Source organism: Tubulanus polymorphus, chromosome 7, assembly GCF_964204645.1.
Source record: "Tubulanus polymorphus chromosome 7, tnTubPoly1.2, whole genome shotgun sequence".
In the NCBI taxonomy this organism is placed as follows: Eukaryota; Metazoa; Nemertea; class Palaeonemertea; order Tubulaniformes; family Tubulanidae; genus Tubulanus; species Tubulanus polymorphus.
In genome coordinates this window covers 5,991,181-6,015,459 of record NC_134031.1, presented here as the reverse complement: position 1 = coordinate 6,015,459, position 24,279 = coordinate 5,991,181, and the positions used below count along the sequence as shown (strand labels likewise).

Sequence of the window (24,279 nt, the reverse complement as noted above, 5' to 3'; positions counted from 1 at the left end):
ATATCCTGACCCGTGGTCTCTGACTGCTATAGGCCGAAGCACCAAAACACTACAGAGTCGGAGAATGATTGATAGGAAACATTCCTGACTGACTCACACTTGACTATACGCACGCCGTTCTTCAAGCCAGACAAGTTGCTCCTATCTCCAGCTACCTTGCATTCGTCATCTACTGACGAATCGTCGATTCGAAATTTTAACAAATTAAACTGTAGCACGATTAGCCTATATGTTGAACCCGAGCCGTACTTTCGTTTTCGAAATACAGTAGAATCTGCTTAATTCGAATCATTTGGGACCAACGAAACTTATCCGGTTTACGGGAAATCTGGATTAAAAGTCGTTTTTTGTATATCTTAGCAAAGAAATGGCCTACAAATATTGTCCGGATTGGACCAAAAACCGGATTAAGCGGGTTTGACTGTATCTGGATATATTTGAAACGATCATCTCAAGCACACCCTCCCTCTCAACGACTAACTAAACATAAGACCTACACCTCTAAATATTGTATAATAGGCCCTAGCGATCGTGATCGGCCTAAGGCCAAGCTTAGTTCATGAGAATATCTTCACTGATCCGATGGTAAATGGTATCCAACTGTAAAATAAGAATCTTAACCGCAAATAGGCATACCAGTATACCTTTGCTAGTAGATAGAGATCACTATAAACACCTGAAACCCAGATTGTTCACCAAACAAACATGTGAGTCTGGCCTATCAAATCAAGCTGCTAGTAGCCTAAGTTACCTTAATAATACCTTAACGCTAACAAACCATTTGCTGAAATACTGCAGTGACTAAGACAAGTTTTGATCTGGCTCGATTCTGGAATCGCCTACCCTCCTCCGCGAGTTTGCTTAGGCCGCTAAACCTAATCACCATTAACCGAAACCGATTAACCTGATACAAGGCTTGTTAACAATTTCCATCGACCTTACTCAAGAATTGCTGTTCCGAAAGCATTTTACGCTCTAAATCGAAACCCGCCTTATTCCGTTTGACTGAAAATTAGTTCAGTCTTTCTCTCATAGTTCTTTCTATGGTACTCTTAGTAGGCCTACTGCCATTCATCCATAATGGCTTTATAAGTCATATAGCCTATAGCCTATGCTGATATACAATTTCACAATAAGCCTAGTTAAAGCCTAAGGTGACATCATCGCGGCAGCATGCTCAATGATTTCATCGGACCAAAATACAACAAATGTGTGGCAACAAATTTGAAAACAAAGAAAAACTAGTCATTAGTATATAAATCAACGAAGAGTTGGACAAGAGTTCTGGGGAGCGGGATGGAATCAGATTCAGTATTTTACTTCTTCATTCATGATTTATTACACTGCACTTCCCTTCTTCAGCGGTTCGGTTCACTATCACAGCCTAGGTCCTGCTACATACACAGGGGCTCGTTACGATAGCTGGGGGTCCAAAATCAAAGATTTGACCCAGTATCCTAGGTACCACCTATAAAAAAAGAAAAGGGAGCTAACATTTTGACATACTAGAATTGACCTTCTTATTTCAATCGCTCATAACTTCGTAACTCATCGACCGATTCGCTCGAAATTGGTTTCGTTTCATTCCTAAGAGGTTACTTTTTCGTTTGAGACCTTCCGCGACAAAATCGGATAAGAGACACCCGAGAAATCACGACTCAAATCCGAAAAAACGAGTCAAAATAGCCAAAGCCGGAATTACTAGGACGTCTCGGAGTAGTCGATTCCCGACGAAAAACGATGAGTTGACGCGGTTCCCGGACGTTAATCTTCACATATCATACATCGCTGGAAAGCTTATGAACTGACCTTATTGAAAAATGCGTTTATTTGATAATCCGTTCCGAAACCGGCGACAAGCGAGGTGATAATACGCACCGAACCGATAAATACGCACTTTAAGCGTCACTGAACCGCCATTGAGGGTGTGACGTCACGGGCTCTGAGGACTGATAAATTCGCGATACGTGATTGGTCGACTGAATATGTTAATTATCTAGCGTTGCATGCTGGGATTTCTCATGACGTCACGCAGTTAATGGCGGCCGGAATACACTTGGAAATCGTATTTATCGCATCAATCTGGATTATCAGCTCGCCAGTCGCGGGTATCGGAACGGATTATCAAATAAACGCGTCTGTCAATAAGGTCAGTTCATAAGCTTTCCAGCGATGTATGATATGTGAAGATTAACGTCCGGGAACCGCGTCAAATCATCGTTTTTCGTCGGAAATTGAGCACTTCAAGCCGTCCTAGTAATTCCGGCTTTGGATATTTTGACCCGTTTTTTCGGATTTGAGTCGTGATTTCTCGGGCGTCTCCGGTCCGATTTCATCGGGGAAGGTCTCAAACGAAAAAGTCACCTCTTAGGAATGAAACGAATCTAATTTCGTGTAAATCGGTCGATCGGTTACGAAGTTATGAGGGGTTGAAATGAGAAGGTCAATTCTTGTATGTCAAAATGTTAGCTCCCTTTTCTTTTTTTATAGGTGGTACCTAGGATACTGGGTCAAATCTTTGATTTTGGACCCCCAGCTATCGTAACGAGCCCCTGTGGCTACATATGGCTGTCTATCGAAATGCAAATAACATTGATTAACAAGCAATGGCCTCACCTGTGTGATCAGTGAATATATTTACTGATGTCACGCTGGGGGCTCGAGCAATTTCTTTTCCAGCTTTCTTTTCCTTGACTTTAGCAGCAGAGGCAGCCTGATGATGAGCTTGACTACTACTACTACGATTTTCCTTCGTTTGCTGGGCACCCATTTCAACTGGGTTTAAAGCCGTATTCCGAAATCATCGCGTTCACGTATTACACTCCATGTCGACCGTTTTTAATCCGACCTAGCTGCCGACTAGAATTCCATCGAATAAAACCGCTATAAACGCCACAAAATCGAAAATAATTCCAAAAATTCCTCACAGACAGAAAATCCAGCCAGCATCCGCCATCTTTGATTACTCCTGACCTGTCAATGAACCTTTAGTATTTTGTTTACTGTACAGGTGGCAGCACATGCCGGTTAGTGGACAAAAATCTGCGGGACAAGTAAAAATTTCACGGATTGCCCGAGGCAATTGCCAAAGGGCATAATTGATGATGAAGCCCATTATCTATGACCAGCACCACTATCCCTAGCCATATTTAACATTTTAATTGGATCGAAATAGGTGGAAAAGCCTTCTGATGAATAGTATGGTTCAAATAAAGATCCTTTCTCTTTGGCACTTTTTATAAATTGTGACAAAGTTGTTGTAATGAAAAGCACTGGATCAATCTCCCACATATTAAGACCAAGATTTCCATTTGTCCATTTCTGACTGTCCTGGCGAAAATTTTGATTCCAAATTTGACTGATGCTGATAAGAAGAGACATACAACGACGATTAAACTTAAGTCCATATGGTTTCTCGGGCACGAGCCTAGTAAATCTACACAAAAAATAGACACAATTTTCGATATTTGAAAAGTTAAATTTATTTGCATGGCTGAGACGAGAAAATATCTCGAACATGTACAAAAAAAATCACAAAAAAAATCACAAATATCTGGCAACTTTCCAGTTTCTGAACGTGAAACTAACGAAAAAGGCGAGGTTTGGTGGAATTCGGAAACAAAATCAGTTGTTTATGGTGCTCTAGTGATTGAAGTGACCATATGCATATCATTTTGGTTATACGATTTACATTTAGAAGTGGTAGAATGATTTCATAATTTCTAGTAAATTCCGCATAGGGTAAGCCCTAACTGATCTGGATCTAGCTGGATCAGAATTCAAAAATCCATTTTCTTTGATGTCTATATAAGTCTAACTTTCAGACTCCAAACATGAATTCAATTCAAACCTTATTCATTCTCCCCATGCCATCCCTCGCTAGAATTCAAACTTTGTGTCCCTTTCATTCACCAATCAGAAATTAGAATCTACTCAGTCGATGACATTTCTACAGTAAATACACCGCAATAAGAAATTGGATATATTTTAAGGTAGAGATCCTGCGCAAACAGTCGCCACTCTGACAACCTCTAACACCTCAACACAGTCCTGAGGCCATCGAGTTTGAATCCTGCACGAGAAGATGCTTAGCTCATAACAATCCTTCTGAATAATTGCACATTTCAAAACACATATATAAGGAAGTGCTTTTAAAGAAGCCCTTCTCCTTAGACGGAAAAACATAGCTGCAGAAAATTCCGTACATGATTTGACACTTTGTTATACTCCGTATAAAAGCCATAGATAAATAAATAATAATGTTTTTGTTTTTACATTATATACAATGATTTGAAGCTGTTACTAATTACGGTACATTGCGTAACGTCTACAGTAACGAAGAAGATCAATTAATAATAATCAAAACAACAAAACTAACAATAACATAATGGATTCAAACCTTTTTTTCTTGAAAAAAATAAAACAGAATAGATTATATATAAGATATCACATTTTAACAAGATACTCGTATCTATATATGTATATGTATATTGACTTATACTTGTTGTACTTTGTTTACATAATAACTTTGTTTTATTTGTAAAAATATAATAAAAATACAAATTCTTTACACTCCCGACATCGGTAAATAATTATTCGAAAAAACACCGTATAACCAATTCGCATAGCTAATACGTTTGAAACGTGTACCAAATGAATATCATTTAAAAAATAAACAATGGAAATAGTTAGAAATATTTGATTTTTAGATGGACGGATGACGCATATATACCAAAACACAACCTAGAGGCAGACAATATTTCCAGATCAGCGAATGACGATAAAGTGGGACAATAATTTTCAAACCCTTTTCTATAAACCTGTTGCTCTGAATCGTGGAGCTTCATATTTTGGCATAGCGATAAGTTGAACAAAACAGAAGTAGAGCGCCTCGCGATGGCATTTCGTTTCGATATCTTTGAACAATTTTTGAATTTTTACTCTGTCGATATACACACGCGCGATACACGTAAAACATTCGGAAACAAAACTTGTAATAAATCAGTCAGTTTTCTGCGGCGATGACGACATCTGCTCCATCTTATCCGAGAGGCTCGAAATGTTCCGCCACTATTGCGTCTTCAACTGCCAAAATATAATCAACACGAAAATGTCAATGAGAAGGAATTCAACGAAACATATATTCATCAATCATGATCTAATTCTCGCGCATCCAGAATAATTGGGGTACCGACACTCACCAACAAAAGATGGCGCTATTCGTAGAGAAAATTAGTTTCATTCAATCTAATTTTAACTTGATTTTTAAGCTTCCAAATCTAAAAATCATCAAACAGGTCTATGAATAGATATGAGATCTGCTTTTTCACACAGTGTTTAGTATAGATTTCACTGAAAATTGATTCACTAATAAGAAAAGTTGATTCTAATTTGATTGAAATGCGCAGAAGAAATCGAAGCGCGGTAACCCTGTAACCACAAGCGAACCCGGCGACCATTGCGAAATCCTTGCTTGCCATAGTGGCGGTGCCGGTGACCCATTGAAAAATTGTATCCTTATAACAGAAATCTATGCAATGTATGAAAGAATATGCACAATGTAACAAAAGCCACGGTCACACGAGCATTTTTGACCCGTGCCAAATTAAGCCAGGGCTAACTGTTCACACTGGTGCCAAATGGGGCCATGCCCGTTTAGCCAAAATTTGACCTGACCAAAAATATCACACCAGGCCTGTGAAAATTTCAGCATACATCAAATCATCCCATATGAGCTAATCCTTTCTCTAAGTAACTCAGCTCTCACCACTGTGAGTGACTGATTTATGCCCTCTTAGGGATCATCCATTTATTACGTACCCATAAAATTTGAATTTTTCAACCCCCCCTCCCCTGTACGCATAAGCGGCCATTTTTTCATATACATTAAGCATTACAGTACGCAATTGGCTCTGTGTGATTGGGCTCAATATACAACGTACACATGAAAATACAAATATGAGGATGAAAACTAAATAAAAGGTATACATAATATAATATAAAATGTATAAGCTACTTTCATTGCTCGAGTGAATAACTACATAAATAGGCCTATAGTACCGGTGTATAGGAGTGAGCTGTTGCCCGTTTAGCGTCATGGATCGAAAATTAAACAGTGTAAACAAAAAGCAAAAACTAGAAAACATTAGATCTGGGCATAATTGTTATATCACTTTTTTTAGTATATTCAAATCTGTCTTTTATAGTCAGATTACATAAATATAAAGAAAACAACAGCCTGTGAACTGAATATACATCATCTATGGTGCATTTAAACATGTTCGCTGCAACTACCATCTCATTTTCTTCCCAGTTGCTACAACCAGTACGAGCAATCTAGTACTTGACAGCAAGGTTAATGCGTACTCAAAGGCCAATGGGTAATGTTTCCTTATCCAACCATATAATTCAGATAGGAATTGAATTGAAACAATCAAAATGACTGAACAAAAGCGATTAGCTACAAAATATGGATAGGGTTTGAACCTGATAAAAGTGCAGGTCTACGACAGTACAAAACTTAGCCTATGGTTCAAAATTCCTGCTCAGGGAAGACATTGTCCTATGTGATTTATACAAGATAAATAGTACTGGCTATGGTACGATATCTCATTGTAATTGGCAGCAAACATGTTAAAATCTAGTACACTGTATATTCAAATGTCAATGTGCATTTTTCTAAAGCTATCATAATATATACAGTAAGCTGTAATATATAACGGATGTAATATTACCTTCACCCGAATTTGTTTGATTGTTTTCCTGACCAGATCCAGCCCCCCCACCCTCAGGGGTACCCTCCCCACCCTCAGTAGCACCCTCTTCACTCTGAGTAACACCCCCGGTCTCAGCCTCCCCACCTTCGGCAACTTCAGTAGCACCTTCTTCACCAACGGTATCAACTTCTTGACTCTCAGTCGTATCCTGCCCACCTTCAACTACTTCTGAAACTGCATCTCCACCTTCCTGACCTTCAGCAGTACCATCCCCACCTTCATCTACTTCTGTTGAGTCAATCTCTGCGCCTTCAGTCTGTTGTCCATCGTCATCAGCCTCCGCGTTACCCCCATCTATCTCCTGCGTGTCTTCGCTGGCCTGTCCATTCTCTTCGCCTTCAACAGTTTGCTCAGTCTCAGTAGCTTCCACATTATCGGTAACTTCAGTTGCCTCTTGTCCATCTCCGAGATCTTGCCCAGCTTCAGCTGCTTCTTCTGTCGCGTTACCCTCCTCTACAATTTGTCCACTCTCAGCCGCTTCTTCTGTGGCAACACCCGCCTCCAGAATTTGTCCACCCTCGGCTGTTTCTTCTATCGCCTCACCCTCCTCCAGAGTCTGTCCACTCTCAATAACCTCTTCTATCAACTCCTGTCCACCCTCATTAGCACCCTCAGTCTCTATATCCTCAGTAACCTCCTCATCTTTGTTTTCATTAACAATCTCTTCTTCCTGTACAGTGTCATTGTTCTGCTCATTATTTATCATTTCCTCATCATTCCCGTCAGGTTTTCCAGAAACAGCTGCTTCTGAAATCTGTTCTTCTGATTCTTCTTGTTTTCCGTCTGTTTGCTCATTCATCTGGTCCTCATCAGCAACTTTATCGCCATCATCAACCTCGATGTCTACCTCCCCTGCTGATGTAATAGTATCTCCCAGACCCGCCACCCCCCCTACCTGATAGGCTGGATCTGATACGAGTGACAGATTCGCTGAGGGAAATGATAGAAAAAACACAGAATTAATATTGTGAATTTTTAGTTCGAGCATGGTCACACCACATTGTCAGATATTATTCTGGTTTTTAGATTTCTGACACAAAGTTATTTAGGAGACTCATAAAACACAGCCTAGGCTGGAGGGATAGGCGATGTTAATTATATTATTATGAACTACACCTAGCTTTTGAATTTTTAGAACAGCAGTCACGTAACACATTAATAGACTGTACGTTAACATAACCCACAAGTTTCATCACGAGATTCAAACACAGCAAACCAGAATTTTAGTAAATGTGTAAATGATAGAACAACAAAATTATGAATACGATATATGAGTAACCCGTTGTCTTGAGCCCAAAGAGCAAACTTTCAATAAAATTTGATAATGGATATTCAGGTAAAGCACTTTCTATAAAATACAAAATAGAATATAGCGCCCTGGCAATTCAGTTACAAATACGTTTGCCCTTTGAGCCTTTACTTCAAGATTTAAAATCAATTATTACTAAACTCAATTCTTACCGTTCGTTGCACTAGCACAGTCCTGTAAATATCAATACAAACGTATGCAATGAAATCGATAGCTAAATTGAAGGAACGAGTTCCTCATTGATATTGGATCAAAAGAAAAACAACTTACAGCAATAACAGAATTCACAGTTGATTCTAAATCAGCATAAACTGCATCAACATCCCTATCACCATCAATCTACAAGACAAACAAAATAATTCAGTTATTGAGATGATTAAATTTCAAAAACATTTGACTAAATTCTTCCTGGACAATCAAGGCTTTTTCACTAAGGGTTATCACGCGCAAAATCGTTTGAAGTATCAAAGCATAATGTCTCATCATACTGATTCCTGCTTAACCACTTGCTTCGTGGACTAAGTACCCAAGCTTATAGGAAAAAGGAAAATCGACATTGATAATGCCCTAATCTATATAGTAAGGTAGCATTTGTGGGCCTACTGCTACATAACAAAGCCCATCGACCTAAGACAGATTACAAATTCAGCACCTATCTTCAAATGATCCTAAAATTCATCTCTAACTCAGGCTTCTTGTAATTCAGGTGAAATTTCATCATTCATTAGTCTGAGTTAAGCACGTTTTATCATATACATCACAGTACGTATCATCATAGCAGGTATCAATCACTATGACCTTGACCTTGTGCCAAGTTGTAAAGAGCTCAGCATGAAATCTACTTACGATAGATAACTGTCCGATATCGTCATAGTATTTCACGAGAGGCAAAATATTATCTTTGAAGTTTTTGATCCGGTGTTTAATAGCGTTGATATTATCGTCGCCGCGATCGTTGAGGTGACCTCGTTCGAGCAGACGTCTAATCATCGTGATCTCTTCAACGTCCAATATCACCGCCAGATTCATCCCTCCGACCTGTCACGAAAAGTAGACACATATTGTATGACAATTCTATCGATTAGCAAAAAACTACTTAACTCATTGCCTGCCAAACACGTACTGGTACGTTCGATATCTCCCATCACTTGCCTGCCAAAACCGTACTGCTACGGTTGACTTGTTTCTTAACTCTAATGATAGATGGCGAATTCATCGCACAACACCAGTTAGTTTAATGCCTTTTACTACTAAACAGACTATCACCAGTCGTTCTATGCAGTGTGTTAGTGATGTCATCTATTGAAATGAGGCCTGAACGCGTATGAATGGGCATATTTTCTGCAAAATACCCCCTCTTCGCTGGTTATTGCTGCAGATTTTATCACTCTTAGAAGAAATGCCGCTCATTTTACATGAAAAACCAAGGCCAGATGAACAAAATAAAACAAATTTGAAGCAGATTTTTGAAGCAGATTCTTCTAGTTTTTGTTTTATGAATTTCAGAAAAACACGGAAATCCTGGCAAAGTGCAGCATTTCCTGAAAAATAGGCCTGGCAGGCAAAGAGTTAAAACACAAATATGCACAAGACCAGTAGGTCGACATCAACAGCCTCTCGGTGAGGGGTTCTTCTCTCTCCCCGTAACTGGGAAATAGGAACCTCAAACCCACATATAATGCCCCGTGTGGCACTCAGCAGGTTGATGGTTTTAAAAAACCAAGCTGAATTTTTGGTGACCAGCCAGCGAAACTTACACAGATCCTAACCTGACCCTGACCTGGTTATAACACAACTGTAACATCCCAGGAGTAACATAGAAGAGGATCATAGTCTATTAGACTATGACCCTCTTCTATGTTATTCATTCAGATAGGTGGCCATCATTTCTCATAGAAAAACTATTTTAAGTAGTTCACGTTGGTTAGTAACTTTTAACCATTATCAGCCCTTAGCTAAGTTATTTCAGATGAGATATACCAGTACTAACTTAAGTGACAGCTAAGCAACTTGGATTCACAAAGCTAGGCTAGTTAATGAACAGAGCTAAAAAACGTTGATAGCATGCGATAACAGCAGTACTTCAAATAATGTAATTGCCCATTGAACTCAGCGAACGAAAGGCCCAGTAATTGACTTACGAGCTTGTTGAATTCGGCGATTTGTTGTACGTTCTTCGGGAAACTTTCAATCACTATACACTTAGCATCGGTTAGAGAGGAAATACGTTCCACTAGCAGCAGACTAGTCATCTCCTATAAAAACAATTCATAAAATATACATTTACATACGGGTACATCTTTTGATCAATGGATTAATTCAACTCAGCAACCACCACTATCTATGTCACCCAATCCCACAGTAAATCAGCCAAAAATGAAAAGTTCTCGAATACCGTAATATATGTATGTATACATGTATGTGCATGCATGCATGCATACATATATACATACATAGAGCGTCATTTCGGCTAGACTATAAGCCGTCATCAGATGTACTAAAATAGCACTCAAAACATATAGCGGGTATACGCTATTCAAGAATTTTCATTTTGGCTGATTTATCGTTGGATTTCTCTATTTTTCTCATATATTCATCTTACATGGATATTACCAGGGACGGATCCAAGCTACATTCCATCGTATTCCAGAAAATAGTCAGAAAAATGTGAATAACATATTTTCTAGAAGAACCTAATCTGACAGGATCAGAATATCTTTAGATACAAGGAAAATGAGTCATTTTTCAAATTTTTCTTGGGGGAGGATTTCAAATCCGTCGCCGAATCCGTCAATTTCGTCGCCGGCAGATAATTGAGCAGTAATTTTTCAGGAATAGTCAAATTTACAAACTGGATCCTCCCTCGATTCATCTCGATATGTTTTACTTACGTGTGGTGCAAGTTCTCCTTTTTGTACTAGTTGCCCGGCCATTGCCCATTTATCATCGGCCGTTCCTTTCTCGGCTATCTCGTGTCGCAGTATTTCGCCCATTGCGAGATGCACGAATCCATCGGCCTTACCGGCGATTTTCTTACACTGCGTGTTCCTACCGCTGCCGGGACCACCTACGTACGATAAGAATTATGTCTGTTTGATTTCGAAAAAAAAAGAAGATATCCACAATGTATATATTTTGATATCCGATATTTTCCAGAGATTCCGACTCGAATTAGAAAATAAATGTTATCTATATAGCGCAGGTATCCTAAACATAGTCCAGTTCAAAATGCGCTCCAAATTGGTATTATTACCGAAGCCTATAACTCTATTCCATGTATCAGTCATCTCTCCCTGGGGAGAAGTAACATCCGAGCAGCTGCTAGGCGCTCAGGAGTCATCTATCAGACCAGGTACCCATTTACTCCTGGGTGGAGAGAGGCAATGAGGATAAGTGTCTTGCCCCAGGACAATACGGTTATGTACAGGGTTCGGAATCGCGACCTGGCTTCACAGAGTCGAATTACCTTTTACTGTATTATATAACTTTTGTACAGTTTTACAAATAGACCGGCTAAGATAATGAGTCAAATTAGTACATTTCCCATTGGTTGACTCAGGAATCAAATCTTTATCCACAACTTTTGAAGTGGATCCCAGTTTTACGAAACAAAATTACGATTACCCCGTACTATTTTATTTTCAACGAACTCAACAATTAAGAATTTTGTGAAACAACTAGATTCATTTAAAAAATGGTAGCAATACATGGTCGCTTAAATTGTGACTACCGTGACTCTAAATACTAGATATTTATTCAAAAAAGATGCTTACCCATTACAAATATGATCGGACATTGGGGTAAGCCTAGACAACGACCCTGGTCGACATGATCAACGGTAATATCAGGTATGAACGTCACCGGTATTATACCATATTCGTTCGGACTTCCTCGACTGCCTGAACGACTCCTTGAACGACTTCCATGGCGACTACCATGGCGACTCCCTGAACGACTCTTTGGACGACTCCTGCGGGGACTACCATGGCGGCTCCCCGAACGACTCCCGTGGCGGCTACCATGGCGGCCCCGTGAACGACTCCTGTGACGACTACCATGGCGACTTCCGTGGTGACTCCCATGGCGACTTCCGTGTCGACTGTGGCGTGGACTCTTTGGTTGCGATGGTGGATGAGCTGTAAAAGAACCAACTTCATATAATTGCACTGCAGCTATTTCGGACCTTGGAGTCACAGAATATCGGTTCATTTTCAATTATCATTTAAGAATGAAATTTTGCCGACAACTGTAGAAATGAGTGCGTTCGTTTGGCCGACACCTTCTTCAGTTCATTCTGTGAACTGAACTGTACCCAGCACTGGTGTTATGGCGATACCCTATTTACTGTTTAATCAACCACATATGACACCATATTGGACTTTATACAGTAGAATGGTTTACGGATTTGATGGACTTGAAATAAGTGGGGAGGGAAAAAATATTTGTTTTAAATTATTTTTTACAAAACATTGAAATGAATTCTGTTAACTTACGAGAGTGTCGTGTTTCCTGGCCAGACTGGAAGAATACGCTATCAAATACCGAACATAAATCATAAAATATCTCATCCGAATCGCGATCACCGTCCAACTGAAAAAACAAAACGTTCAATCGCTTTATCTAAATGTACAGTTTCAGGTGTAATGTTTCTTAACCCTTTCAGTGCATCTACACCGCAGTGCAGTGAATGAATCGGTAATGGATTTTGCTAGTACACCGCACAGCGGTGTATTAATCTTAATTTAACTATGATGCTTAAAGATAATTTTTGAAACCTTTATAACCAATTATATGTACGTTGTAAGATGTTCCAATGGATTTATTTCACAGATGTGATATTTGCAGAACTATCATTGACCTTCCAAGAAAACTCATTAATCAAACCCCCTGAATGGAATGACCGAGATACTTACAATAACGAGTTGCCCCCTGTCGTCGTAGTGTTTTACGACCGGTAACGTGAGATTCTTGAATTTAGCGATTCGCGCGGTGATCGCGTTCAGGTTGTCGTCCATTCGACGTTGCGATTCTCCTCTCAATAACAATCTACTCTGCAGGTAATACTCCTCGCAATCCAACAAAAACACCAGATCAACTCGACCGACCTGAAATAAAAAACAACCTGAAAATCACTACCAGTTCTTCTTTACACAGGCCATATCAGAGTCCAATTCATACAGAGTCCAATCTATATAAATCATAATACTATATAGGTATCAATTTGCAACCTAAACCAGTCTTGTGGGCCATTGATGATCATTTCGTTGTGATAAATGAAAATATGTTACACAGGGTGGCAACTTCCTGACCATGAATATGTTACAATTCATTCATTTTACATTAAATCATGTATTGATAAAGAAACACATGGTCAAAGGTAATATCCAAATTACCCGAGTTTTCCAGATTTTTGGTAAAATTATAATAATAATAATATAATAATAATTCATTTCTTATATAGCGCATAACTAAAATAATAATAATCTATGCGCTGTACAAAGGGTTAATACATTTACATAAAATCAAGAACTTAAAAAGCATATGATAAAACAGCAGGAAAAGACAGTAAAATAGCTTAAAACATTATTAGTCGAATTCTCTGAGTTTTACAGGTTTCCAGTTCAGTGTGGTCACCCTGACATGACCGTTTTAGTCCATTTTCAAAAGAAAAATGTATCAGATGAAGTGCGGGAAGTGCAAAAAGTGAAAACGATCAAAAATTGGAAAAATTATGGTGGTAACGTATCCGAGGTCTGAGGGATTGGGTCCCAGGAAGCCTGTTGATAAGTCCATTTATGAAAGCTTAGAGTAATGTTAATAGACGAGGACTGAGCGTGCGGTATGCGAACATTACCTTGGCCTCGTATTCATTCACTTGTTGTAAAGTTCGCGGGTATCCTTCGATAACGAACCCGGCTGCCCCCTGGTGTTTCTTCATGTTCACGGTTAACAGTTCCATAGTCAGTTCCTAGACAAAAGAAATATCAAGAATGAACAAATTTTGGATTAAATACGCTTACAAGCTAGATCAATCCATAGGAATCTGATAACAGACTAAAGACTTGACATCATATTTTGACCCCTTACATGGTGAATATTACTTTCAATCTGGATTTCTGCATAATATGCATTAATTTCATCAGTCCCAAATTAAATACAATGAGACATATAAGCCTATGGCAAAAATTTCAAAATACCTCGGTAAAAGGAAAATTTTATTTTGAGACGCATTTTTGATTTTCCATAGCCATAGAGAAAAAACAAAATTTCAACATTTTTTGATGGGTCTGGAAAAAAATTACCATTTTCCAAAATCCATAAGAACACTGATAATTTGCCTGCATTGATTGCAAATATCAGCTTGATTCAAACGCATGCGACAAACTGAAGTAATAAGTCACAGTTCACTGCCATTTGAGGCAAAAACGCTGTGAACGTGGGTGACATCGATGAAGAAACCTCTATACGTACCTCTGGCGCCATTTCTCCTTTTTGTAATAAATCGGTGATCATGTCCCATTTTTCCTCCGAAGTTCCTCGACGTCCGACCTCATCGCGTATCAAATCGCCCATCGATAAATGTACCCATTTGCTGTATCTCTCGATCAGTCGTTTACAATGTGTACCCTTACCACTTCCTGGTCCACCTTCAAAACAAAACACGAATAAACATTAATAACTAACTGTTCTCTACGTCCATCCAAAAATGACCCAATTGCTGCTTACAAACAGATGCCCAATCCACTTTTCAAGTTCCTTTATTCATTTTTACCAAAAATACATGACGAGGAGGAATTTTTTGTTATTACAATTCAAAACATCAAATTAATTTCTACTTTTTTAATCGGTTTATATCATTAAGATGCCTGCAAGTTTACACTATTTAGAGTTTATCCTAAATCAAATACCGATTAGGCCTATATCACAAATATAAGGATCAGGTTCCATTCATCTACAGAAATCCCGATGAAATATTTACTTCTTTAATTCTGATTTGGTTCTCATTTTAAACATCGTTGTTGTTATAACATCATTTTTTAACTTACCCATCATGAATATCACGGGAACATTTTGGATATCGAGTTGATCTTCGGACGCTTTCTCACACCCGCCAATAGGTGGCAGCGGACTAGTTCTGCGAATGTCCCTGCTTCCTTCTGTTCAAATAAATAGAGCGCGAAAAACGATTAAGTTAGCTTTTAAATCTGATTGTTTCGAATCTACAATTCATTGGAGGAATCTGATTCTACAAGTCAAGACTTAAGACTCATCAAGGCTAAGCATTTTGGCCAAATTACCAATCTTACATTACATACGCAAGTATATATATCATAAGAGAGCAACAAACCCTTAGACTTCTAAGTAAATTTTAAATTCACGACTTAAGTTAAGACAGTGCACAGATAGCCTATACTCAGAGTGAGACATTGCGAATAGCTGAATCAGGAACAATTAGAAATCATTCAGGTTAATGAGCAAGTGGTGAATGCTTAATTGTTATCAAGGATACAAGACATCTCTTTACTAACAATGGGGGAGGGCATCTAGGGACAGCAACAATTCAAGGACCTCAATGCGTAGATTTCATTTCGTCACGAATCACTAACTAACCTCTCGACATATTTTTACCCGATCGTTTCGATCCGGGACGGGAACTCCGACGACCGCCATTAGGCGGCGTTATCGGGGGCAACGGAGTTTTACGTCTTTGCTCGATGAATAAATTCCAGCGAACGTGGTCGAGGCCTTGCTGTTTGATTTTCGACAAACAATCGATCAGATAGTCGACGTGTTCCTTCGGTCGATGGTACATCAAACCCGTCAACAAACACTGAAATATAGAAAAAATGTTTCTCTTTAAAGCTGAATAAACTCAGCGACGTCTCTGGGCCCAATTCCCAATTTTTGGTGTACCGGTAATTGCCATTGGTTACTTCATGTTTTCAATGAGGACGATTCAAACTTAACCATAGGCCTATTAGGCTTAAACTTTTTCTTGAAACTGGGCCCAGGGGGCTACTGAGACCATGGTTTAATATGCAAATTTTTTCAAAATATTCACAACTCGCTATGTAGAAAATGATATGATAATACAATATAACCATACTCATATCTAATAAGCACAAATCCAATTAAATCTAAAACATTCATTTAAGATTGCCAAATATCTTAAAACAGGTATCGTGATTCAGGCTGCTAAAAAAATCACTGACAAAATTATTGCCCGAAGCCGCCTCGGCTGGCCCGGAGTGAAAATAAAGATTTATTGCATAATGTGTGTTGAATTATTGGGTGGCACGATTGTACTGGATAAATGATTATCGCATAGTATGCAGGTGACAGGGCACCACATTTAGATTAATTTTCCGTTGGTTTTATTTGGCAACCAATTTTTCAACGCAGTTAGTAACGCCAAGAACCAAGAAGAGGGTCCAGGGAGCTTTGACATCCATCTTAAATAGACTTAAAATCTTTTTTTGTTTATTTCAGTTTACTAGAGGCTTCGGTAAAAGTGCAGATCCGCACCTCTCCGCGTAAATAAACGGTTCAATCAATTACATTAAATATCATTGTTTCAGATTCAAAATGTCATCAGCAATTTCATGCCATTGGTTAATTTTAAGATATCTTCACTAGAAAGATCTTAGCCTGGATACTGTCATTCAGTAGATTGCGTCAATCACGAGAGGTGCGGATCTGCACTTTTACCGAGGCTTCCTAGTTCTAATTTGTTTTCAAGAAAAAAGTCAGTCAACATGTCCTCAATATTTTGAAGGGCCTATTTTGAATTTCACTTTTTCTTACCTCGAAAAGTTGCGGTACTTCTCGCTTAGCGAGGTAGGATTTCGCATCATCCGTCGTCATCTTGCCTCCGTCAACGCGGATATATCTGCGGGGGGTTTCAGGCTCAATTTTGATGATGAAATATCGCTAAAATATCATTCAGAATGACAGTGACACTCACTCTCTATCTTGTTCGTGTAGGTTGTCACACAGTGCTTGGTTTATGGTTAGTCGCCATGACGACATAGTCTCAATTCTAACTACTAGATGGCGCTGTACTAAAATGTAGTGCCCGGAAAGAATGTGCGAAAGTCTTTCATCAGTTTATACTAAATGAACATACTTATATGCAATCGAGTATTTGGTTTCGCCCCCTCCACAATCATGTCTAATTTATCTAATCTTTATAAACAGTTTATCTGTGTTTAAGTTCAACCTTTCGCACTACTTTCAAGATGTCAGCCTCCATGAAAATTATTATTTCCGTATTTTTTCTCGCATTCGTTCCATTAATGACGCTCCAGGATGCTACTGTAAGTTTGAATTAAGTTTTTTAGAAAGAACTTATTTCTAAGATTTAAAGAATGTATTTTGTTATGAATCTATTGTTGGTAATGCTGTCAATTCCATGTTAATCAAGTAGTTTTCACTTCAGAATTTTTGTATGCGAGTTTTTACCACCAGGTGGCGAATTGATCGCTAAATATTGACAGATGGCAAAAGATTTGTTTCAGTAGTATTTTAGGTACCTTTATTGCATTAGAGACCTATATAACCCTAGTGCAGGAAAGAATTCCATGAATTGTTTTCGATAGAACAGTTGAACAATTTTTGTCTTGAAATGTTACAATAAAACTGTATGTTAATATTTTAGGAGAAAGTTGAAGATTTTTTCCGAAGTGGTCACACGAATAACTGGGTAGTGATAGTCGATACTAGTAGATTTTGGTTCAATTACCGTCACATTGCGAATGCGTTGTCAGTTTACAGAAGTGTAAAACGCCTCGGTGTACCAGACAGGTATTTCATCTAGAGAAATCTGACATTGTCCTATAACTGATCCCCGATTGAATTATGACCTAAGGTATTTGAAATGTATTTTTTAGTCAAATTATTTTGATGTTGGCGGAAGATATGGCATGTAACCCTAGGAATCCTAGAGCAGGTTGGTTTCGCAATATCGTCAAACTGGGATAAGTTATATCTTGATTTCGATCTACTCGGATTATTAACGGTTCATAAATGTATATAAAATCAAGGGCAGATCCGCCTGGACTTTTGAGACTTAAGTTCAAGTCCATCAAATTTTTTTTGAGTGCTCTTAAATATTTTAGTCAGCAAAGATAATTGATGTAGGAGTAGCCCTAAATTACCTTTTTGGACATCAAATTGGCCTTTTGGGATATGACAAGTCCTTTAATATTGGCCGCTGGATTTACCCTGAAAATATGCATAAGGTCTTTAATCTTGATTTCTCATAATCCAGATGTATTTCGTCAGTATCGGATGATCTGAATTCATTATAACTATATGTTAGGCCACAAATTGAATTTTTCAAAAAAGAATGTTTCTTCACATCGTCCGATTGTCTTTTGTAGCTACTGTATTTAACAATGCTAATCAGCATATCAATGTGTATGGCGATGACGTAGAAGTAGATTACAGAGGTTATGAGGTAAATATATCATTACCGTATATCGCATTTGATTTAACCTTTTATATAATAATTCCAGAGCCGCTCTTAGCATTTGAATGTTGGGGGGGAGCAGAGAAACCTGTAAAAGGGCATATATGGCTTCATTCTAGAACAAATTGACTAAAATGAAAAATACTCTGTGTATTTTTGCTAAAATGCATAACTCTGTTTATCAGTTAGATCTTATTAGGGAGCGTCCAAAAATTACGTACCTCTAATTGGGGGAGGGGGTTACTGAATTTTGGTAAAAAGTGGTAAAAAGTGGTACATGGGGGAGGGGGTCAGCAAAAAAGGTACATACTTTGAGGGAGGGGGGTATTAATCAATCATGGTACATATTTTATACTCAAATGAAAATAGCCGATACCACTGGTGTTTTATCGCGGCCTTTAGTGACTTGTTCAAGTGACTAGTAGTAGACTTTAACAGGGAATTCCCCATACCAGGTACCGGTATCAATCTTACACGCACTCGTTGGAATCAGGTATTTATATTTTCTATATTTTGTTTTGATTTGTGTTCTCTGCATCAATATAATTTGGGGAGGTGGTCATGGGTACCATGGTACGTACCTATGAGGGGGGTCAGTGAATTTGGTACAAGGTGGTACAAGAGGGGAGGGGGTCAGAAAAACGGGAGATTTTGAGGTACGTAATTTCTGGACGCTCCCTTAAATCAATTAGCATTTATTAAATCAATAATCAATCAGTGTGACATTTTTTTCGGGACACCCTGTATACTTGACTGGCAGCCATGTTATGCTACTGCCTCTTGTGCACATATTTGTAACTCGGATTACGATGGAAGAATGGATATTGAATTGCAGTGATACGACCTGGATGATGATTCGCGTTTGTAAAATTTATCTTTCATTTTCCATGTTCTCAGATTTTACGAACAATAAACTACGGTAGACTCTGCTGAAGTCATTGAAGGATCGTTATGCAAGAGGAACAATCATTCGAGTTTAACAAATTTGACTGGGGAGGGGGCTTAGATAGAGTGTACTGTGTACCATAACCTATAACAAGAATTGATATCTGAAATTCTTTTTCGATTTTTGAAGGTGACAGTTGAGAATTTCATCCGAGTTCTAACCGGCCGTCTGCCTCCAAGTACTCCGCGATCTAAACATCTTCTCTCCGACGAGAGAAGTAATATATTGATTTACATGACAGGTAAGGCAAAACACTTCAATCTATCAGCACTTGATTTGAAAAAAGGGCATATTTGGCAAAGCGAGGCTGCAAGCTTGAAACCTCCAACGGAAAATTTAGGACACCTGGCTCTTATCGGGGAACATTTGGATTTATTTATTTTCGTCTTTTTAGGATTGTCTTCGCTAACTGTTCTTCCACACTTTTTGGAGGGCATAAATTTTAAAGGGGTTGACCACCCCCTAAATCTGTCCTTCCGCAATGTTTTGTTTATCATTGTCGTTTGAATTGCGTATGATGGCGAGTGAATGACATTCTGTTTGCGTTTTTTTTTTTCAGGACATGGTGGGGATGGATTTTTGAAGTTTCAAGATGCCGAAGAAATTTCTAGTATCGAATTAGCCGATGCATTCGAACAAATGTGGCAAAAACGAAGGTGAGTCAGTCGTTCTGCCTATCTGTGGTGCTTTATAATGTAAACTGTGTAAACCGTCTCACTCGCTGTCTCATTTTTGTTAAACCCTTCTTTATTCACTAAAGGTTTTTAAAAAACTGTAGGTAGAATTCAGTTTTATCCTCATGGATGTACCGGTATCTACATCGTAGACATCATGCACCTCTTGTGTTGAAAATTCATGTAGTCATACCCATTCCACGGTACCTACTTAACCCTTTCAGTGCGTCTACACCGCAGTGCGGTGTACGAATCAGAGATGGATTTTGCTAGTACACCGCACTGCGGTTTATTGATTTAATTATTAATTACTAATTATCTCTCTTGAAAGATGGCAGCACCTGTCAAACATAGTGAAATATTAGTAACTAACGATATACTGCGCCAGGGTGTAGACGCACTATAGTGCTATTCCTGTTATTCAACACACTAGGGTGGGATTTTTCAGAATTTTCAAATTATCTTCAGCACTATAGGGTATTAATTAGCCAGCACTGAAAGGGTTAATCCACCTGATTTTGGTCTCATCCAGGCATTATTCAGTCTACCTACATAAAAATCTATGTTAGGTCTAGAATTCTCATAAACTGGATTGAATACAATTTTATAGCTAGTCTACCAAATGTTCTGGATGAATGGGGTTAACTGTAGTTTTACCTTTGTGCAGGATATATACATCTGATGCTGGATATTTTTATATGTATAGGTCTGGCGATATCTTTGTTTCAGGTACAATGAAATGTTATTCATAGTTGATACCTGTCAAGCGGTTTCTATGTACCAACATTTTTATTCGCCTAATATCCTCGCTGTTGCCAGCAGTCAAGTAGGAGAGGATTCACTGTCTGTAAGTTAACTCTCTGAAGAAATTTCATGGAATTTTTTTTTTGTCCGTCACTTATCTACTTTGCTTACCTCATATGAAATTAATAGGTCCCGTAAGATCCGAGGCTAGAAGGGTCTTCACCAATGCTGCTCTCAGCAGCCCTTTGAGTAAATAAATGATAAGAAACTTGTAATTTTTGGCGTGAATTTTTTTTTCCAGCACCATGTAGACCCAGCCCTAGGAGTTTATGTTATTGACCGATATACGTATTACGCTCTGGAATTCCTGGAAAAAGTGCGTCCGGATAGTAAAAAAACAATGGCCGAATTTGTAAGTTTCAATCAAACCCCTGGCAGTAATTGTTGATTACTCAAATAGTTAAGTATATCAATTAGTGTTCCATCAGGGCGAGTCCATGGCTGGAGTTTGTGTATTAACAAAAGTGGCTCCCTGTTTCGTTTCCGGCAGGTGTGATGGGTTCGAACAGGACACCAAATCAAAATGAATCAAACCAGAGATTTACTAATTACCAATCAAATAGAGATTAAGATAAAAAAGGAAAAAACAATAGTGAGGGCCATCTATATTTTTCTGAGGTGCCCTCTACATAACATCTTGAATAACAGTAAATACGAAATTTCATCAGGTGGGGGGCCAAATATTATGCGTGGGGACCTGTTAAATAGGGTGTCCTGTAAAAAGGGTGTCCTGTTGTGCAGAATTTTAAGTCCCTTCTGAAATCTGGAATACAGCGGCAAATTGGTCCCAGATCCATTCCTGAGTTTCGTTTGCTTTTCGTATTGCAGTTAAGAACTTGTCCGAGACTTCTATGCATTTCGACAGTCGGAGTTCGAACCGATTTATACCGGCGGGATCCTAGTAAAGTGCTCGTGACCGATTTCTTCGGAAGTGTACGGAATGTTGAACTATTAAAAACGAATATCTCGTCGCAAGATATTCCATGCAGGTATATATATATATATATATTATATAATTAGTTTATTGTCATCTTTTATGCATACCGGTAAATAAAAGCCAGCCTATATAGGCTTACAAGACAAAAAGGAGTTCTGTTGGTTAAATCTACGAGCAATTATCTAAGTTAGATAATTGCTCGTAGGTTAAATACATTATGGCGGTGCATTACGCAGAATGGACGCCTCATTTACAAACTTACAGACGTGATTAATAATGTGTAGTACTCGATGATTTCTCGAATTCACGATGTGAAGGATTTGTAGCAGAAAATGATTCATTGATTTCATTTGTTGTTTGTTTTTTTTAGCTCTAATTGCGGTGAAAATCGACCAAAAATAGAAGAAGAAGAACGATCAACAACCGAAAAGAAGAGGAAGAATCAGGATGAAGCATTTGTTTATTTAGATCAATTTCCTGTATAGGGACATACTTTTAATTCAAACTGGTAATATATCAGAATTATCATTGTAAAATTATTAGATAACCATTGTGGGGGTTAAAATTCGTCAAACTTGCATAAGTCAGTGGTGGATCCAGAGGGGCGCACGCTTCTTGGCTCCTCTTTTTTCGGCCAACCAAACATTTCAAAAACATAGCCAATATCATGTCAATTTATAAAGATACAGTGCTCAACAGTTTGACATAGAATTAGTCATCATAATCTTTTGGTTTTTATGCAAAAAAGAGGGCCCCACACCCCACACCCCCCTTGATGTGCACCGCGCCATCGGCACTCGCAAGAGGACGGTTCACTGTCCTGCATTGTCTACGGCATGATCATGATTCTAAATTGGTCCATTGGCGCCCCCTTTCTCAAATTATTGGATCCGCCTCTGTAGTTGTTGGATCATATGTTGTGAATTTATCCAAAAGACGACTTACGCTAAAAAATTTCATTGTAATGTAAATAGATGAATATGTTTATAAGAATTTAATAGAAAAATTAAATCTTCCATATGTTATTTTTTTAGAAAAGCATTTCTAGTTTCTCAAAATGTTTGTTTTTTGCCTAAAATGAATTGTAGATCGGTTAAGAAATGACCAGATTTCCCTCGACAAGCAGAGGCCGTTCCAGGGAGACTAGTAGACATCCATCAAATCTTTTGAGTGCCCTCTGCGTTTAGTCATCAATGCAAAAAGGTGAATTCCAGCGTAAGAGTGCGTCTGATTGTGACTTTTTTGCACATTTAAGTGCCCTCTTGGCAGGTTCTGAAGGATTGCCCCTGATATTATTGCCTTTTTGAAACATCAGAGTGTCCTTTTCAAATGTGTCAAGTTCTTCAGAATTAGCGCCTTGGGCCAGCAGTTGCACATTCGTGACTTTCGTCCAAAAGTGGTCTTTAAGACTGGTCTTAGTTGTTAGATTGGCCATAGAACTAAGTTGGTCTTAGACTTGTCTTAAAAAAAGTCTAAGCCATGACTATGCAACCGACCCCAGGATCTGCCCCTGTGATTTCACGACTACGAAACTGGAACTGCCGGATAGGTGACCAGTGTAATTCCAGGTGAACCCTCTTGAGAACGTGTTGCAGAAATAGAATCGACACGGAATCATCGAGGACTCTAGTTGTCAGGTTGTCACACGCGGAGATTATACGGATTAAAAACACAGGAACAGATTTCCCGGCGTTTGTCGCGAGGATTAGTTTTCTGTAATGCGCGCGTTATTTATTCAGTCCGTCGATTGTCGTCTGCTTCGAGCACGTGACCGTACAATATCCGAGCAGATGGTTTCGCGCGCGTCCAAGTAGTTCGCGTAGAAAAAAACCTAATTTCAGATTTCGACAACTCAAAGTTCCCATGAAAGGTCGAGAAATAGATCCCGTGACCCGCTGTCCTGAAGCCATTTGTTTTTACATCTCGTATTTTCAGAGTAAATACTCACGCACCAGGGACGCCTCGGGGGTTAGAGAAAATGAACAATAGAAAAATGCAATTGTATTAATGTATTTTTGATAGCGCGTGCGGCAACCGGCATCAGAAAGAATAGTTGCCAATCACCGCTGTGCGCCCATCACGAGGCTAATTTTGAAAGATGATATACCAATCGAAACAATTTAGTTGCATATACGTACAAAGAATATAAGATATTAATCATTTTTGTTGAGGTTTTGGTATTCCTCAAGTGGATGGGTGCATAAAGCGAAGCCTATAGGGGAAAATTTCGAAAATCTAGACTTTTAGTTACTTTTCAGGGCATCTGACCTCATTATCTACGTTATAGCAAAACTATGTGAGACTGTAATTGTATTTACAAAATTGGGGCCAGGAATAAAGGGGGCTGGGTAAATTTTAGGGG

The 24,279-nt window shown here is 38.7% G+C and overlaps 3 protein-coding genes across 6 annotated transcripts in view; 1 reads left to right on the top strand and 2 right to left on the bottom strand.

Moving 5' to 3' along the window:
• Positions 1 to 2,955, bottom strand: part of LOC141908035 (uncharacterized) — a 48,247-nt gene extending 45,292 nt beyond the window's left edge. For all 3 annotated transcript variants that reach the window (XM_074797815.1, XM_074797816.1, XM_074797817.1), the window contains exon 1: positions 2,617 to 2,955. In XM_074797815.1, the coding sequence (XP_074653916.1) occupies positions 2,617 to 2,770 (154 nt within the window). In that variant the 5' untranslated portion in view covers positions 2,771 to 2,955. The remainder of the gene's footprint in view (positions 1 to 2,616) is intronic.
• Positions 1,968 to 22,935, top strand: LOC141908037 (GPI-anchor transamidase-like). 2 transcript variants are annotated; one of them, XM_074797819.1, is made up of 10 exons: positions 1,968 to 2,149; positions 17,744 to 17,889; positions 17,976 to 18,034; positions 18,468 to 18,544; positions 19,632 to 19,743; positions 20,062 to 20,158; positions 20,906 to 21,023; positions 21,222 to 21,332; positions 21,809 to 21,969; positions 22,288 to 22,935. In XM_074797819.1, the coding sequence occupies exons 1-10, from the start codon at positions 2,039 to 2,041 to the stop codon at positions 22,400 to 22,402; spliced, it is 1,107 nt and encodes a 368-aa protein (XP_074653920.1). In that variant the 5' UTR covers positions 1,968 to 2,038; the 3' UTR covers positions 22,403 to 22,935. The 2 variants fall into 2 exon arrangements, with proteins under 2 accessions (XP_074653920.1, XP_074653921.1); XM_074797820.1 differs by lacking the exon at positions 1,968 to 2,149 and adding an exon at positions 17,326 to 17,402.
• LOC141908036 (adenylate kinase isoenzyme 5-like) lies at positions 3,494 to 17,086 on the bottom strand. Its single transcript, XM_074797818.1, has 15 exons — positions 16,891 to 17,086; positions 15,697 to 15,916; positions 15,132 to 15,242; positions 14,557 to 14,732; positions 13,940 to 14,053; positions 12,999 to 13,190; positions 12,579 to 12,675; positions 11,859 to 12,221; positions 10,977 to 11,152; positions 10,227 to 10,340; positions 8,932 to 9,123; positions 8,356 to 8,424; positions 8,238 to 8,259; positions 6,735 to 7,706; positions 3,494 to 5,085 (listed from the first exon to the last, which is right to left on the bottom strand). The coding sequence occupies exons 1-15, from the start codon at positions 16,948 to 16,950 to the stop codon at positions 5,042 to 5,044; spliced, it is 2,922 nt and encodes a 973-aa protein (XP_074653919.1). The 5' UTR covers positions 16,951 to 17,086; the 3' UTR covers positions 3,494 to 5,041.
• Positions 22,936 to 24,279: the final 1,344 nt, after the last annotated feature.

Excerpts from the sequence above, each read along its gene's own strand:
- LOC141908037 (XM_074797819.1), top strand. The coding sequence starts at position 2,039 with ATGGCGGCCGGAATACACTTGGAAATCGTATTTATCGCATCAATCTGG. Across the intron at positions 18,545-19,631 it reads TAGATTACAGAGGTTATGAG|GTGACAGTTGAGAATTTCAT; the intron begins GTAAATATATCA and ends CGATTTTTGAAG. Across the intron at positions 20,159-20,905 it reads CAAATGTGGCAAAAACGAAG|GTACAATGAAATGTTATTCA; the intron begins GTGAGTCAGTCG and ends TCTTTGTTTCAG.
- LOC141908036 (XM_074797818.1), bottom strand. The coding sequence starts at position 16,950 with ATGACGACGGATGATGCGAAATCCTACCTCGCTAAGCGAGAAGTACCG. Across the intron at positions 14,733-15,131 it reads TCCCGTGATATTCATGATGG|GTGGACCAGGAAGTGGTAAG; the intron begins GTAAGTTAAAAA and ends TTTGTTTTGAAG. Across the intron at positions 8,260-8,355 it reads CTGTGAATTCTGTTATTGCT|GACTGTGCTAGTGCAACGAA; the intron begins GTAAGTTGTTTT and ends TGATATTTACAG.